Source organism: Lissotriton helveticus, chromosome 2_1 (assembly GCF_964261635.1).
Source record: "Lissotriton helveticus chromosome 2_1, aLisHel1.1, whole genome shotgun sequence".
Lineage (NCBI taxonomy): Eukaryota > Metazoa > Chordata > Amphibia > Caudata > Salamandridae > Lissotriton > Lissotriton helveticus.
In genome coordinates this window covers 397383832-397403086 of record NC_136059.1, presented here as the reverse complement: position 1 = coordinate 397403086, position 19255 = coordinate 397383832, and the positions used below count along the sequence as shown (strand labels likewise).

The window sequence follows — 19255 nt, the reverse complement described above, 5'->3', positions numbered from 1 at the left end:
AAGATTTCTCTCTCCAACCATTTTCATTACCTCCCAATAAGGCCAACTCACTCCCTCATCATCTAAGTCCCCTACTCATTACCACAGCGTGGTGCTCTTCCCCCCTTCCAAACAGATATATCAAGTGCTCCTCTGAGAGTTTCTTGCTATTCCCTTAGCATCACTCCCTCTTTTCCACCCCTTCATCACTACCTGCCACCCGGTACACTTCCATAACTCCGACCTCTGTCCATACACTGCCCTGGGCATCTTTTCCTCTGGTCCACTGAGCGCTACCAGACTTCTCCACTTTAATATGGACTGACTGAGCAAAGTTTATCATGCCTGGTGCTCCCATTGCATATTTCCTCTGCACTCATGTTTACAATACTAGCAATTGCTTTGGTATTGTTTGCCTGGTGCTTCTATTATGCCAGTTATCTTATTTATTTGGATGCATAGTCATTTTTTTTAATAACTCATCAAAATAAAATCCAGAAGTGTGAGATAATGGCAGAACTGTGGCCACAATATCAAAGCAAGAGCTGGTATCATACACAAAACAAGATTTGACAAATAACATTTTCAGTTATAATCAAAATGTATTGCCTTTGCACTGATACCATCTGTCACTTGATTGCAGTGTGTTACAAGAGGGAAAGGGGAAATCAACTGATTTGTGGTATACTGTTTTATATTAGTACACGCGTGATTTACAGAGCTACATACTTTCAGATGCACCGTATGCATTTTTTTTGTAGAAAATTACTGATTTGCATAAGCATTGAAATATTCACATTCATAGTATGTATCTGAGTAGACTCTCCAGGGCCAGCATTCAACTGTACAATCAGCGGCGGCCAGCACAGGGAAGCGCGGTGAGTGGGGCAATAGCAGCGGGGGGGGGGGGGAGAGAGGGGGTGCAGTCAGACAACAGAATAGGTATTAATTATTTAATGATACCTTTTCCAGCGTCAGCCGACTTCTCCCCTCCTACCCTGCCCCGGCCCCACAGCATTTACCTGTGCTGGTCGCCGCTGTTTATGATGCACAATCAGAGGGATCTTAAGACGGGAGGTGGGAGGACCTCTCTGAAAAGTGTGACAAATAACGAAGTAGCAGCAGGTTCAATGCAGTCATAATGTGAATGGGATGCAGGTAATGGGACATCCAAAACAGACAGAAAATCAACAAAGTAACCCAGTTCAAAAGTAAACAAAAAACTGATCATCTTGCTGGAGTGTGCGTGTCAAGTTTTGACAACTAGTTTGTGAATATGGTGGTTATGGCGAAAACCCGCTCCACCTCCACCAAATGAGTTTTATCACATTCCACATATATTTGAAGATCGGTTATTCATTTTCAAGTTCAGAATTATGGCAGTTATTACAAAAGCACAATGAAAGAGAAAAAATATCTGGTAAAAGTTGCAAGCTATATTCTAAAAGTTATAGCATTTATCTAAAAGTTATAGCATTTATGTTGGCACAGCACGTTTTAGTAAATTTCATAATCCCTCCATTTAATTTTCTTTCTTCTGCAGAACCACAGGAGCAATGAGGGTGGATGATTCCACTGTTACAAGGGGAAAGCCCACTGTATGGCAGGAATATATATTTTCTAACAAAATAAAGGGGTGGGTCTTACTCATCCCAATATCAGGCCCCACCCTCAACCCTCAAGTCTTTCTGCTCTCCTGCGGACTACAGCATTCTACCCCAATGGCAAGTGAGAGGACATTTGATTTTTTTGGGTGTTGTTTTCACATATGGGCCAGGAGAGTGAGGCTAACTCCCAATATCGTCCCACTTGCATTCGTGAATGGCTGCATTTTTTGGCTTGGATACCGTGCCGCCCGTGTAAACGTACTTGTATCGATCCCATGCTATTTTCTAACCCTCAATGCCCTGCCAATCTCAAACTTAGATTAAAAACACACACTCAAACTTGGGAGAATACTGGGTGGAAGGAAACGTGTGGTTTTGTGCGGTAAACATAGTTTACCCCGAAACTTCCACCCCACAAGGAATCAAAACGCAGTCATTACAACGACCGCGTTGCGATTCCGCATACCATTAACCTGCAAGTCGGAACAACGACTTGCGGAGGGGGGGGCGGGAGAGGGGAGAGGTGTTGCATTTAAAATCCAACACCTTCCCTAGTGTCCAGACAGACTGGAGTTGGAATAGTAAATTTTACTATTCCAACATTGAGTTGTGATTCCCTGCGGGGAGAAAGACTGCGGGTTGGATGTACATACTCGCTTTGTGCAGATTCCAAAACTTTCCATCGCCGAAATATGGGGAATATGTAGTTTTTAGTTAAAGCTTACGGCAAGTGATTATAAAATAAAGAGGCTGGTGAGAGCCACCCAAATCACCCCATCCTGGATTCCCCCAGGTATCTAGTTTTAAAAATGTGAAGGTTTTTTTAGGTTTTCATCAGTGCTGGTTGAGTTAGGACCAAAATTCACAGCTACCCACTTTGGAAAAAAATGGTCAGTTATCCTGTTGCAGGCACTAGGCTTACCCAGACGAGTAAGGTACCATTTTTATCAGAAGACATGTGGGAACATGGACTAGCATAACATTTGCTATTACCAATTGCGTTCCACTGCATTTGTGCCTTCAAAATGTAAGCCAGTGTGTAAGAAAGAAGACATTTAGAAAAATGTCATCTGAATCACATTGGTATTTGGTGCCAACAAATTCAGAGATGGACACACAACCACTGCTCATGGGCCACATATTTTGTGCCCATTTAAAAAATACAAAAGATTTCCTTGACACATATTTTTCATTCTACATATTTCACCATATGAATTGGTCTATACTCACTGAAAAATGAAAAACCATTGTACGTATAGCTCACTTATTGGCTCTGGGTACTTTGGGTTCTTGGAGAATGTAAAACCCCATGTATCCCCCTCGACCAGAAGGGTCTAGTGGACGTAATGGCAGAGTTTTTGTAAATTGGCCATTATGGCAGAACAATTCCAGAGGGAAATGTTGTCACAAATGGCAGTTTCTTTCCACTAATCCTCAATAGTTCTTTATTTCAACAGTTTCTTTGGGAAAACCTTGAGCGATCTAAACATAAATGACCTCCTGCTTAACACAGAATTTGTTCTACTTTTCAGAAATGTATAGCTCTCCTGGATCATCCATGGGTTACACACTAGTGGTTTCCACCATAAACTGGAAGTAGGATGAAATACAAAAACTGTGGTAAATCAAATTACGTTTTTTGATTTAGCTCTCCATGTTCCTGAAATCTGGAAGATAGTGACTGAAGTACAGCAAACCTTTTGTTGATGCCATTTTTAGGGGGAAAACATATTTTTGAGAACCCCTTTTTATCCCTTTTTCCCAAAAATCTGAAACTTTTGCTATATTTTGGCCATATTCCCGATCACCTTTGGGTAATCTACAAACCCTGGTACCTTTGGAAACCATAGGATGTTGGAAAAAAGGACCCCAATCTGGTGTGGATACCTTATGTGGAAAGAAAGTGATGGAGCCCTATGCGTGAACTGCCCCAAATGGCCAAAAAAGGGCTTAGCACTAGGGAGGAAAATTCCCAGCAGTTAAGGGGTTAACATTCTTGGCAATCATAAATAAAAAGATGGGAACATACCTTGGAATGGACTGAAGATTAGAGAGCACCCAAACGGGAATCATGGTGCTACGAAAAAACAAAAAAGAACACCAGAAGCCGACCCATCAGCAATGGGTTACAAAAGGAGACCCGCGACTGCTAAGGGGAGAAAGCACATTTTAGTGCTTTCCGGTAAGGTAAATAGGAACTGATTGATTTAATGCCCAAATGCAGATTATTCCATAGTGGACACCAAGCATGAGAAAAAGCTTTGCTTGAGACTGGATTTCTTTTTTGCTGGTGATGTGAACAATAATTGGAAATTGGAACACCGGTGCATCGATGGTTTGTAGTGCTGTAAGAATGTAATCAAAGATTGTTTGAAGTCATATAAATTGTGTACCATATATAAGCTTTGACGACAACCCTGTCCTTAACAGGCAGCCAGTGTAGGTGGCTCATAGCCTGTGAGCCAGGATCACATTTTCTGAGCTCACATACAACTTTGACTTTCATTATCAATTAAGTTTCTTAATTTAATGAGGATATTGACAAGCCTGAATAAAGTAGCATGCATAATGTAGCCTATATAAACTACTTGGGAGAGCACCTGTTTCAGGACATACCGCAACACTTTAATAGTAGAGTAGGCTGCTTTTATCTGAGGTTTCAAAGAATGTGGTTCATCAAGGCAGCTAACCCAATGACAACTTTAGAAGTAGGGGAAGCCAGAACCCGAGAGCAGGGCCAAATGGAATTATACCACGCATAGTTACCTACTAACAATAAGTATGTCTTATCCGCATTAAGCTGGAGGGAATTAACAGACTTCCACGTTTGTAATGCTGAAAAATTGTTAAATGTTGAACTGATCCAAAGGCATATTCATCTAAGCTTGAGTGTCAAAAAAAATTATCAAAGCTATAAGGGGATGCATATTGATGTTGAAAAGCAGAAACCTCCTCAGGGACCCACCAAAAAGTCTCCTGAAAGGCCATGCGTAAAGGTGTAAGCATCAATGATTAGAACAGATTTAGCAAAGAAAAGTGAACCAGGCTAGTACTGTACCCCAGGGTCTCAGGTAACCAGGAAGCCCGACCATAAAATGATGATCAAGTGAATCAAACACTGCTGGCTTACATAGCCTAACAGCTTCTGGAAACACCAAATCCACCACCAATTTAAACTAAACACTCCTCTCCTTAGGTGAAACGGACTGGCTTGGCCAATGCTTGTTTGAGGATAGCAACCAATTTCTAGATTTGCCTTGAAAGCAGTAATACTAAATCCAGTTGTTGATGTTTAAAAGTGCAGATATTATGTAAGGATTACATTTTTCTTAGATAATACAGAATCATTCTTTGCATCTTATGTTTTAGAATATTATCTTAGAGGATACAATAGCCTCCGAGAGAAGAGTAATTAAAATTGTGGAACTATATTCTATCACTCATTCGTCCCAAGTTCTAGAACAGCGATATATTTCTCTTTGTTAGCTGCAGCACGTGTTAGATCAGGTAATCTAAAAACCATTATTAACCACTTCGACGCTAATGACAAAGCCAGCTCGTCATGGGTTTTACCTGCCCTGCGCTCATGACGAGCTGGCTTTGTCACAAACAAGCCATTTATACTTCTTCAGCGCACAGCAGGTAAACGCGGTAGCGCTGAAGCAGTTAAATGTAGGGCAAAATATTTTTATACCATGTGCATACAAACTGCTGTGTACCAAACATGTGTATTGTACACAAGCCACCTGATCAGGGACGGAGTTTCTGTACAGTCAATGTGAAAAACCATCTTGCAAACGTATAGTCAGTTGATCTGCGCTATTCCCGTCTTCAGTTTGAGAGAGGCCAGTCAAGTAGATGATGACATTACCCGCTGGTGAAAAAGCAAGAAGAATTGCCCAGAAATGGATGGGGTTAGAAAGTGGTGCGAGCATTGTCACTTTAATTTCCTAGCAAAGACTGCATTTGCTGCCACCCTCTACACACAGTATCTTAATTTTACCACCACTTTCTAGGTCTGACAATTCTCACAATACATGCAGGGATACAAAGTGCAAACACTACATTAAACATGGAATACGAAAACCCTCACTCAGGCTTTAGCAGCAGAAAGGAGTCCTATGCCTTTAAGTTGATTTTTAAACCAATAGATGTAGCTTGTAGGGTGGTAGGTTAAAGAAAAATCTCAAATGTAGATCTTTGAGAACGGGGTTCAGAAGCGCACTGCTAAAGAGCCTGTGAAGCCTTTCTTAATTGGTTAAATATGATATTCCTACTTATCACACTCATCAACTTTCTCTTCACCCTGTAACTCAGAATACACCGTTTAGGTCATTTGAATTTTTTGGCCTCTTATGCTGAAATTTCGCACAATTCGAAGACTCTGGGTTAAAGTGATCACAGAGGGCTAAGAAGCAGGAAGGTTATACTGTAGCCTGGCCACTTTGGACCATACCTTATGGCTACACCTAAGCTCTCAAGTATCCTCCTATCATTAATACATCTATAATCATTTCCATGAGAATCCTCTAAGCAACAGGTAAAAGTCATCAACCGAGGCAGAAGGTTCTATAGGCACCAACATCCTGTAGTCCGTATGTGTAAAAGACTTCTGCAGACCATGGACAACTCCTTTTGAAAGGGGAGTTGATCAATTTAATCTCAAAATGGTGAAACACAGCTTTTATTATATGTTAGGCTAATCCAGTCCACCTAAAAGCTGTACTGAGCCAGGAAGATCAAAAGGAGTGAAGCAATCAAGAGTACTAATGATGGTCACAACACATGAAACTTTATGTCAAGTATACGTAATCCTATTCAAAGAGGACTTGAGCAGTAGAAAACAAACAAACAATGTGACCAGTGTTTGGGGGTCAGTCACTAATTTCTCACTTCGACTCTAGCCCTTACTGACAACTTCCTTCCTACCTGCTTATGAAAGTCTGATATTTAAAGGGACTGTGGCGATTGTCAAAGACACTGTAGATCTTGTGTTCTGGGAGAGCTCAAGACCCACCAGATGGCAAATATTTGCATGTGCTCTCTAGAACGGTCAACACTGATCTTACCAGATGGTTCTCAGGGCTCTCCTTCTAAAAGGCTTCTGCATAACTCAAAAAGCAGTAAGCCTTCGCGTGAAAACCAGATGTAAAACTGATATTGTATTATTGAGAAAGGTGCTGCATGCTCAGCTATAGTCTAGAAATCATGTCCGCCCCGTTTTTGGTGCAATCCAATATGTTGGAGTATATATCACACTTCCAAAGCAGCACCTCAAAAGGTAGGTTAACCAAGATTTCCATACAGTGCCATAGGTCAGAGGAAAAGCACTTCCACAGAGGACCTGTAGTTCCTAGCCCTCTTGTGAACCAAAGTACTGCACAGAGCTTCCCTGAATCGGGCACACAAAACCACATGTAATCACCGCAGACCGAAGCAAAGAGGCTACTGTAGTTACATTAAATAGTAGATGATTTCAACTAGTGTCTTCTATAAAGTACTACAATAGTGTCAACAACTGTAATTAAAAAACAGCAGAAGAATAAAGCCAACAGATGAAGTTTTAAAAGGCGAATGGAACTATGTACACAGTGAAGGACGCAGTAAAACAAACCTTTTTATATCTTGTGAAAAAAATGCACAAGTCATTGACATAAATCCTTCCCCAAATAAGTGTGCAGGTATGGTCAAATAAACAAATGCCTATAGATCCTCACAGGGCTTTTTTATACACTTGATAATGTTTGGGGAGCCTGCTCAATATTTACCCCTAGGTGAGAAAATAACACAATTTCTCCCCTAATGATGGAGTATTTTCTAACCTGTGCTTGGCTCTTGTAGAATCAAATCCATTTACGGAGACGCATTGCAATAGATACCAGGATATTATTATGCTAGTTGAGCTCTATATAATAATTTATAATTGTAAGAAAACATCCATTTGTACAATGCTGGAAAAAAAAAAAAGAAAAGGCAAACTGTTTAAAAAGGAATCTTCATTGATGTGTTTCTAATAAATAAAACAATGATTTAATTCTAAAGACGAATGAAATTCATACCTGGCATTCGTAGAGTTTCTTCCGCCCCTTTTTTGCACCTATTCCAGACTGGCAGGCTGTCAAATGACATTTAAGTGTACTATTTCTGGCAAAACGTTCATGACAGTTTGGGCACTGGAAAGGTTTTTCACCTGTGGTGGGGATAACATGGCATACTGCTTTGAGCAAATAACTCTTTATGCAAGTCTATTTACAAGTCTATATTAAACTATATACTTGATCGAACAAGCAAAGTTACTTTAAAACGATACCCTCCGAGTCGGATTTTTTTACAACATTGTAAATCGCTTGATACATGGAGTACACTTACACACTGCAGACACTTTACTTGTTCCATTAGTACAACGTCTGAATATTGCTTCCAATACACCTGTGCTTACTAACTTTGTGTTTGCGAATGTGTTGCAATGCAGTAAATCCAAATGCGAAAGTTAAGGTTCCAATATTTTTTTTTTCTTCACAAGAAAAAACTTTTGCGTGCAAAGTCTCCCTGTCCCTCAAACACCTTGGAAAAACCTAGGGATTGTGTGCACGTTAACACTTTTTGCAACACTTAAGACTAGTGCATTTTGGTTTCAAGTTTGCAATACAGATAACTGTGGGAAACTACTGCAAACTTTTGTAAGTACCTACTATGTGATGACATGTATGTAGCTACTGCACTTAAACTACATTTCCCACACAGCCCCAGTGACAATTCTAGGGGGGTCACTTATGAATGTGGAAATGAGTAAACTTTGCATAGTTTCAGCATTGTTTATATCGCGCTTCATTGAATTCTTTTCATCTTCTTACATTCTTAAAGTGAAAAATAACCTTCAAGACAGCAACATGAAAAAGTACATGAAATGGTAATGACCTACAGTCTTAGTCGCTATTTTGCGTCATGTGCTGCATACAAAAGATACTTTTTTAATCCAACATGTAAGTCTACATCATGAAAAGTATCATGATTGAAGCCAGTGCGTTGAAAAGTGTCTGATCGTCTGTCATTTATTATATGCTAACAGTCATTGATTTCCAATCATTTTAGGGTATACATCTCCTGTTCCATCTGACAATTTCTAGTCCTATTCCATGCGGTGTTTTTAGCTGGACCACTTTGGAATCCTGAACTGAGGGAGACATCGATAGTGTGCACCAGAGCTAGTCCAGGATCATTGCTCCAGGGAGCCACTGTCAGTCTCCCAGTAAGATTTCACCCTTACTAGTCTTTGAGTGCTACTCATTAATGTATTATATCTTTATTAACCATTCATACTTCCAAAAATAATTTTCACATTTCAGTGACAACTCTTCAAGAAAGCAAAGCACTGATTCGACATCTTTGAATCAGTGAACACTGAATATAGAGTTGGAATATTTTCTTCAGCAAACTGCATTTTTTCACAACCAGGTGACAGTATCAAATACGGCTTTATTTGTTATAGTTCTTTGCCTTGTAAGTGTGGTACAGAATAGCCATATGTGTGTGTGTGTGTGTGTACCCTTCCAATGTCCACCCTGAGTTACTTAGAAAGGATGGCAGATGATAACAGATCATGTCAATTTTGGACTGCAAATGGAGGATGAACGAAGACAATTGTAAGAGGGAGTAGACAAGTACTGGAATCAGCCAACATATATTTTGTGCACTCTAAAGTAAGATGTTTCCTTTTCACAACTTTGGAGACCATACCATCAAATACAAAAAAAACGCAATTCTGATGAAACCGAATATTCACAAGCATACAACAGTTAATAGGTTGTGAATGATTTATGTACAAAATAAGCAATTCTAAGCATTCATAGGTTATTGGTTCCAGAGGTCACGTAGGTTAAGTCATTGACGAATTTTACATACAGAATCAAGAAAACCTAAATTAACAGATGATGCATAAAGTCGGAAAAATGGACATGAGCATTCTGGGAGAGAAAACTCTTCAACATTCTAATGGTGTGTGATGAAGTAGGTCTTTCATCGGACTATAGATGCGTTGAAGGTTTAGCTTTATAGGAGTATTCCTGCACTAGTGAAGAATCCATGTGACCAAGTTGTCATTTGATTATCAGAAATGGAGATTGTGAAAGCTCTCCAGTTTAGATAAAGAGACCTACAAAATAACTGAAGGTAGATTACCTAATTTTACAGAACAAAAAGGTTTTTTCCATGAAAGGAGAGCCATTTGTAGTGTGTTATAGGTCCAAAAGGCAAACAGTCAGATGCACATTATGAATCACTATGCAGCCAGCAAACTGTAGACCCTATTGACAATATTATGAACACTGATCCAAACGGACTGACACATTACAGTGAATCTAGCAAGGCATGGTCTACATTGGTATCAATGAAGTCATTGCAACAACATTTTCCTCTCAAACACACTTTTTTATCAGGAAACAGATCTTCTATATACAACATAATGTTGCATGCAAAGTTTGTGAAATCATTGTAGTCCAAGTAACGATGTGTGAAGTGTTATTTGCTCCGCACTTGCCGGGTAACATCGATCATTTCTTTGGCTGTGGATATGTGTTATCTCTGCCTGGCAAGTAATATTATGATCAGTTCTGGTCCTAAACAATAACATGCATGATTAGGCTGAACATGTACTGATGACCATATTGATGATAATATTTGAAGAATATGAAAGATCCATTCCATGATCTCAATGTGGTGCTAAAGAAAAGTTACTTAACTTCGGTAATGCCTTATCTAATAGAAACTATCTAGCCGAAGAGTCCTTACCTTAGAATTATCCACAGGTGACAGACTGGATCCAGAAATCTTTAAACAGTACCCCTGTGCTCCGGTAGGTGGCAGCCTGTCTGGAATTGACATGAGCAGTGCCTATATATGCACCACCCCAGCGTGTGGACGTCAGTTACTTTTCGCGACTTTCAATGCCACAAGCACGGAGCCAGGAAACCCACAGAACACTGGATTGGAATACTAGGGCCCTGAAAGGGGAAAAATATTGACCCTAGAAATTTGCTCACGGAGTGGGGAGGATGGGTAGGTCGGTAAGAAATCTGTGGCTAGATAGCGCCTTTACCAGATAAGGCATTACAGAAGGTAAGTAACCTGTTCATCTGATAGAAACTTCTAGCCTCAGATTCCTTTCCTTAGAATAGATACCCAAGCAATACCTCCCCAGAGGTAGGTCTGCAGACCAATTTCACACGAGGAAGTCCTGCAGGACCAAACGGGCAAAATGCCCATCTTATGGACTGGACTGTCCAGGCAGTAGCTTTTGGCAAACGTGTGCATGGAAGAACACATTGCTGCCTTGCAGATGTCCAGGACTGGAACGCCACATGCTAATGCAGTGGATGCATCTTTAGCTCTGGTGGAATGAGCATGCAACCCCTCGGGGCTGCTTCTTAGCCAACGCGTAGCAGATTTTGATACACAGCACAATACATTGTGAGATGGTACTCTTCTGTATGGCCCGTCCTTTCTTTGCTCTGACATACCCCACGAAGAGTTGGTTGTCTGCCCGGAACTCTTATGTGCAGACAAGAAGGAACAAAGCTCTTTTTGGGTCTAGACAGTAATGTTGCTCCTCTTCCTTGGAGGAATGAGGCGGAGCTTAAAAAGTAGGCAGTGAGATGATTGGGCTACATGAAAGGGATTGACTACTTTCCGTAGAAAGGAAGCTCTCATACGAAGCACCAGTTTGTCTGGCTAGATGTTCAGGTAAGGAGGGTTGGATGACAACACCTGAAGGGCACTGATCCTCCGGGCAGATGTTTAGGCCACGAGAAAGGCTGGCTTGATGGTAAGGAGCCTGAGTAGACAATTGTGCAGGAGCTCAAAGGGAGAGAACTTAATTTAAGTGATGGGAAGGTCGAGTCTGAAGTCCCACTGGGGCATAATGAAAGGAGAAAGTGGGACAAATGTTGTAAACCTTTCTGAAACGTATATACAATAGGGGATTTAAAGAGGGAGGGCTGGTCAGGCACCCGCAGAAAAGCTAAGATAGCAAAAAGATCGCCTTTGAGAGTGCACAAAGCACAGCCCTGCTGGGCAGGACAGAAGATTAAAAGGAGAACCTGAGAAAGAGGGGTATAAAGGGGATCTCTATGCCTTTCTATACACCATTTCAAAACATTTCCCCAATGGCAGGGGCATACCGTCTTGGTGGAGGGATGTCTGGCTGCCAAGATAAGATCGCAGACTTAGGGCGGAAGGTCGAAAGCTGTTAGAGGCTGCTGCTGAATCTCCACCACGAAGGCGGAGTGTAGACAGGTTCAAGTGGAGAACCCTCCCCTACTGCTGTGACAGAAGATCCTCCCGACAGGGCAGCCTGATCAGAGAACCGATGGCCATGCTCAACAGCTCGCAATACCAGACTCTCCATGCCCAATCCAGACCCACAAAGATGACTTGGGCTCAGTCATTCCAGATCTTCTTGAGAACTCTGGGCAGGAGTGGTATGGGTGTAAAGACGTACAGGAGGTCTGAGCTCCACTTGAGACGAAACACGTCTGAGCGAGAGCCGCCTTGGAAACTCCAGCATGCAGAACTGCTGGCACTGCGCGTTCTCTGCAGTGGCGAACAGATCTAACCAAGGCTCTTCAAGCTGCTGAAAGACACTTTGAACAACCTCCAGATGGAGACACCATTTGTGATCTTCAGCCGAGTTTGTCCGCTCTGGCGTTCAGAGACCATGCCAGATGTTAAACCACCAGGAAAATGCCCTGATGTTCCAGCAATTTCCAGAGAAGCAGGGTCGCTTGACAAGGGGTCCACTACCCCAACCCTTCTTTTTTCCTTACCACACGGTGGTATTGTTGACTGAACACCTGTACTGGCTTTCCCTTGATGCAGCACAGAAAGGCTTTTAATGCCAGCTGGACTGCCTGGCGCTCCAACAGGTTGATGTGGAGTATGGATTGTGCCAGAGACTAGAGGACTCTGATCTCAACCACTGCCAGATGGCTGCTCCACCCCAGGAGTAAGGCATCTGTCACTAGTGTGGTTGTGGCAGGGAGAGGGGCCTACCGCTGACCCAATTGCTGTTCATTTACCACCATTGCAGACATTTTACAGTTCCCTCCGAGATATGGACCATGTCGGAGAGATTCCTCTGATGCTACGCCCACTGGAACTTCAGGTCTCACTGCGGACCCCGGATATGCCAGCTAGCATGTCACAAGCAGGATGCAGGAGGCCATGAAGCCTAGCAGCCTTAAAGTCAGTCTCACCGAAATCCAGGATAGAGGCTGAAACATCGGTATCAAAGCCTGAATATCTTGGAACCGCTGTTAGACAGGACAGGCACAAAAATACCCAGTGTCCAGAACGGCTCTGATGAAAGGAAGCATCTGAGAGGAAGTCAGGTGTGACTTCAGCATGCCGATTGTGAACCCCAGCGAGAGCAAGAGGTCTACCGTAGGTGGGAGCAGACAGCCTGGTGCGAGACCACTTTCAACAACCAGTTGTAGAGCTAGGGGAAGACTGGCACCCTTGACCTTCCCCGATGAGCTGCAACCACCACCACTATCACCTTAGTGAACACCCCAGGGGCGTGGGTGAGATCAAAGAGAAGCAGGGCAAAATTAAAATAGTTGTGGCCCACTGTGAAATGCAGGTAACACCTGTGGGCAGGCAGGACGTGGATGTGAAAGTATGCGTCCTGCAAATCCAATGCTACCATCCGGTCTCCTGGGTCCAGGTTAGATAGTACCTGAGCAATAGCGAGCATTTTGAACATGTTCTTGAGGAAGAAATTGAAAGAGCGCCGCTCAAGGACACGACCAAGACCTCTGTTCTACTTGGGCACTAGAAGGTAGCAAGAATAGCAACCACAACCTACTGCTGACATCGGCCACCCTCTGTATGGCTCCCTTGGCCAAGAGCCGTCACTTCCTTGCGGAAAAGGAATAGGTGGTCCTAGGTCGGCCTGTCCTAAGTAGATGGCATGAAGGGGAAGGTAGACTCTAAGGGGAGGGAGTAGCCCTTTCAGACGATCTGCAAAAAACAATCAGTCCAATGATACAGACCGCCAGTAGGGAAGGTGATGACAGATCCTGCCCCCCACTGGGTGTCCATGGTGTTAAGAGGGCAGACTATAAGGGTTTGGAGGCTGCGGCTGCCGGGGGAGTGGTGGACTGGCCCTGAGCTCTGCCTGCCTGATCTACAATGTCTGTGGGTACCGCACTGAGGCTGGGAAGCTTGCGCTCCGTGGAGGCTGAGCGGGTAGTCATGTCTTGAACCCCCTTATGTGGCAACAAAAGGAGCGAAAGACTGATTGCGGGTGATGAGGGGCCATGCAAAGCCTCCAGGACCTGGCCGAAGCCCTACTGTCCTTAAAGTACTCTAGTGCGGAATTCGTCTAGTCTCTGAAGAGACAGGGCACGTTCATAAGTAATTTCTGGACATCCCCAGAAAAGCCAGTAGTCCTCAACCAGGCATGGTGCCATAAGGTCAATAAAAACTGCCCTGCCTAATGAGTTGGTGGTGTCCAGTCCACATCTAATGGTCAACTTAGCTGCATCTCTTCCATCTGCAACAGCCTGGAAGGCAAGGCTTGGGCCTCCTCCGGCACCGCTGGCAGCATCTGTGCAACCGTATCCCACAGAGTGTGGTGGTCATTGGCCGCAATGCCAGGATGGTGGAAGAAAACATTTCTTACCCAAGTTGACCAGCCTCTTGGATCCCCAATGCGGTGCTGCGGGTGGGCAGGATTTACCTAGGAAGTGGAGGCTTGGGCTACCAAGCTCTCTGGGGTAGGGTGTTCTGTGAGGAATTTGGGATCCCCTAGAGCGGGGCAGTAAGCTACTGTCGTTTTCACAGGAACCCCTGTGTTGGGCTTGGACACGGTGCAAGCAAGACATCAGTTAGTGCTTCATGAAACTGGGGTAGAGGTTCAAAGGTGGACACTCTCGGATGAAGATGCACTTCCATCAAGACATTAGTCTTGATTGGCACCGAGGGAAGAATAAGGTACAGCAACCTGGTCACCCTCCTCACCACCATTTTGAAAAAAAGCTCCCTCCTCCGTAGCCACGGTAGGGTGAGAAAGCATGCCGGTATCTGGAGAAGTATCCAGTCAGCTGATGTCTGCCAAATCCTCACACCAGTCCATGTTGGTATCATATGGCTGGCATTCTTCAGGGATCCAGTGACCCTTCCCAAGATTCAAAGCCCATAAGACTCGAGCACTAATCTGGAAGACATAGTTCCAGATGGCATTGGACGACACCCCTCCGGCTCGGTGTCAGATTCGGAGATATAAATGGGGATGGGGCCGGGGGTGTCTGCCTCAGGAAAGTCAAGACGGCATAATCGGAGCCGATCCTGAATAATGCCATAACTGTCGATGCTCTCTTATCTGCCAACCGATGAGGTGAAGTTGAAGCTTCGATTTCTTCTTGTGCGAGTGCGACTTACCCGAACAGACTGTTGACTTTGAATGTGACGATCTCGAATTCAGTGACCACTCCCAGGATCTTCCTCTTGACCGGGTTCTGGACCGTCGCACGTAGAGCCTTCAGGAACTAGAGGGAATGCTCCCTCAAGGCCTTCGGGTGCATGGTGCAGCAATCAGAGCAGGCCTTCAGATCGTGGTTGTGCTCGAGGAACCAAAGGCAAACAAGGTGTGGGTCAGTCACAGACATCGGGCAGTGACAAACTCCGCAGGGCTTGAAGCAGGCCTTCTTCGTTGACATTCCTACCGCACCATTTTCATGTCCTTTAGGCTAGTCCTGTCATGTATGTCCCCTTTTACATACATTGTCCCAGCCACACGACAACCACAGTTCTGAACAGGTGACCTTTTACCTAGTAGTTTGTCCCGTCTCTTCTCCACCAGGCTCTTAGTACTTTATCATAATCCCTGTACCCGACATACATAAACCTGTCCTCAGACACTGCATAATTATTCTGTATAATGTATACGGGTCACCTCTTTTTTCATCCTTAGCCAACAGCTCGCTGTACATGATTGCATTGTTTTACAAAAACATTTAGGATTGTTTTCAAAACATTTAGGATTGTTCTCAAAACATTTAGGATTGTTCTCAAAACATTTAGGATTGTTCTCAAAACATTTAGGATTGTTCTCAAAACAGATCGCTTCTAGAAGAAACCCTGGAGTGACCACTCTAGTATATAAAACCCTTATTCCCCCCATGCAAAAGAGAGGAGAATTCCTTCCACGCTGACACAGGGTCCTGCATGCTGAATCTTCAACATGGAGCGGTCTGACATCCCTTGCGGGTGTCATCCTCGGAGCTGCGAAGGGGTCCTACAGTCTCTACCAACAGGTGAGGGGGTTGGTTCTACCCTAGGGGATTCTTGGCTATACACATATACATGCTACACCTACATATCTAGGCTAGGTACATTTAGACAAATTACGTAGGTTGCACATTATAGGAGCATGCAAGTGCTACTGTCTTATCTGAACTGTACATGTTCATCTTAGCACTATGGTAGAAATGTAGCTACTGTTTACTATATTAGTATTTCAATATCTTTCGTATGCTTCTGTCTCCTGATTGTCGCAGCAAATATGGTTTACACAAGACAGAAGATGGACCAGTAAATAGTTAATGAAACGTCCTAACTGCCATCCTGTGTATTTTCTGAGAGTATGTAAGCACGAGCGAAAAGTACTGTACTGTTTGCCATGATCCCTGAGGAATCGGGGTTGTCATGTTCAGTGGTTGCCAGAAACTACCCACACCATAATAAGATACAGGGGGGTGGTAGTGGCACCGTAGAGCTAGCTGGTCTAACGGCTGACGTATCCTGTGGGGGTGCTGTGAATCGGTTTGGACACCAAGCCATCAGCTTAGGCCATCCAAAACGCGCAGGTCCTGGGGATTCCTAGGAAGTACACAAAACCAGTAGGAAAAAACAAATTCACAAAAACTTTTCAAAGCATCAAAAATGTACTAAACAATAGCTGTTCTCGGATCTGCGATGACTGGTGCTGAAAGAAAAGAACGGACATCAGTGATCTTGGGTTTCACCTGTATAGGCACCACACAAGTCACTTCAAGTATGGATGCTGAGCATAGCCGAACGAAGACATCTACCTGTGCGTGCAGGGGTACTAAAGAAAAATTTCCAGATCCAGTCAGACGCCTGGGGATAATGCTAAGGTAAGGAATCTGAAATTACAAGTCTCTATCAGACTAACCCTTACAGAGGGGCATATGTATCACAAAACAAAGTCTGAATGTAATAATGCGTGCTCCAGTGATGCAAACCCAAACTAGATGTACCTGCGTGTACCTAGATGTATGTAGGTGTAAAGCCAAGGATCCCCTTAGGATAAAGCCAACCTCATTACCTGATGTGGGAGATCAAAGGATCCATTCTTGGTCTCAAGAAGAACACCCTGCGTGGAATGTCAGACCACTGAGTGCTGGAGTGTCTGTGTGAAGGAACCTCAACGTCTCAAGTCAGAGTGTCATCATGAAAGTATTTTTTTCCTCTGGCTTGTCAGCAAAGATGTTGTGCTTATTTACCCGAAAGATAACCTCAGGGGTTCTACCTAGAAGTGTACTATGGGCATGTCTGGCAAGGATGACAATAGAGGGGACCTTATAAAGAGAAAACCACACGACAGTCATGTAGCACCTAACTAGATAAAAGGTCAACGTCAGACCAGTTATGTAGAACAGTGGTAGGACAGATGTAGGTAAAAGGTCATGTAACTACCTAGGCCTATATTGGGGTACATTGGGGTTCATAACATGACTACAACACCTTATGTCTGAGCCCTAAATGTGGTCTTAGGGATTTACACCAAGGCATTGGTTGTCAGTTTTGAGGCTTTCTATGGTCTTTTGAGCCACATAGTTCTAGATGGATGTATAATGCAAGTGTGCAGGTTCCAAAGGGTGTCAACTGCTTAGCAACAATCATCAATGAACTCATAAATACTCAACATAAACCATGATGTCTTCCCTGCCTTTGTCCAAAAGGATTTGCATCATTAAGCAAAATGATTGATCCCTCTTAAATAGTCTCTTTAGCAAAGGGACTAGGTAAAATGTAGGTTAAATGTAAAGGCATAGCAAGAATGCCTTTTTCCAGGACATGAACTCACCTTCATAAAGTAAGGACTATTGCAAGGAAGAGAGATAAATTGTTAATTAGCAGTGAGAAATGTACGAGGATATGACCAATGGAAAAGGCAAACTCTCAGAAGAACAATTGATTTACTTATTGAATAACAGATGTGAAAACATGCTTCTTCTGTGAAGCTAAAGATAGGAAAAGTCGATTTAGCTAATCTAGTAAACAGAAAGATTTCAGTGGACAAAAACTCCTGAAAGCCCTTAAACAGTAAGCGATGAATGCGTTCCTCATTTAAAAAAGGTAACAAACCTAAACATTCCAGAACTGCCCTAAGGAACTGCAGTGAGTAGGTTGCAAGGTCTAACTGGCTTGCTGAGACAATCGCCCAAGTAAGGGAAAAGGTAAAGATGAATACCTTTGCAGCAGATTGAGTTATTGACAAGAGAATCATATTTTATGAGCAGAGTCTCGCAATCCCTAGGCTTTGAAATACGTTCATAATTTTCAAGCCATCTACACCACACTAGTTGAAATTGTAGTGATCTAGCGCTGGTCTGAAATTCAGAATCTTTTCACAATGGTAAAGTAGTAGGAACAGAAACTAGACTGCCACTGAATTTTTAAATGATGCAATATTTTATTTTCCAAGAGAAGGTCTGGTGAGGAATTATGGTCGAGAGTGTGGGAGTGTCAGCACTGCAATGACGGAACGGCATAACATTTCATATGACTCGAAGGATACAAGTTCTGGATTATACAAATCTTGAAGTGTAGAAGTTTGAATGTCCTTCCACATACACAGGAAGCATTTGCATTGCATTGAAGTCTGTTAGGAAAGGGGGCATGCTGCACTCATGAACAATTTCTTGTAGTTTTAAGACACAAATAATTAGTCTGATTAAAAGCCAAAGGAGAAAAGCAGAACCCAATGACATAGCAGTGAATAAGTAGATTTGAAACTTGCCTTAATAAATAAATACATCTCTATTCTGCATGGATCCATACAGAGGAGAAGCAATGGAAGAGCAAATATTTCAGTGGGGCCCATTAAAGACCGAGACAGACAGACCAAGACACACACAGAGACAGAGAGACAGACAGACACACAGACAGACACACAGACAGACACACAGACAGACACACAGACAGACACAAAGACAGACACACAGACAGACACACAGCCATATACACACAGAGACACAGAGATAGACACACAGAGACACAGAGATAGACACACAGAGACACAGAGATAGACACACAGAGACACAGAGATAGACACACAGAGACACAGAGATAGACACACAGAGACACAGAGATAGACACACAGAGACACAGAGATAGACACACAGAGACACAGAGATAGACACACAGAGACACAGAGATAGACACACAGAGACACAGAGATAGACACACAGAGACACAGAGATAGACACACAGAGACACAGAGATAGACACACAGAGACACAGAGATAGACACACAGAGACACAGAGACAGACACACAGAGACACAGAGATAGACACACAGAGACACAGAGATAGACACACAGAGACACAGAGATAGACACACAGAGACACAGAGATAGACACAC

At 43.2% G+C, this 19255-nt stretch overlaps 1 protein-coding gene across 4 annotated transcripts in view; it reads right to left on the bottom strand.

Moving 5' to 3' along the window:
• Window positions 1–19255, bottom strand: part of ZNF131 (zinc finger protein 131) — a 182346-nt gene that overhangs the window by 29904 nt on the left and 133187 nt on the right. For all 4 annotated transcript variants that reach the window (XM_078675031.1, XM_078675033.1, XM_078675030.1 and 1 more), the window contains one exon: window positions 7646–7776. In XM_078675031.1, the coding sequence (XP_078531157.1) occupies window positions 7646–7776 (131 nt within the window). The remainder of the gene's footprint in view (window positions 1–7645; window positions 7777–19255) is intronic.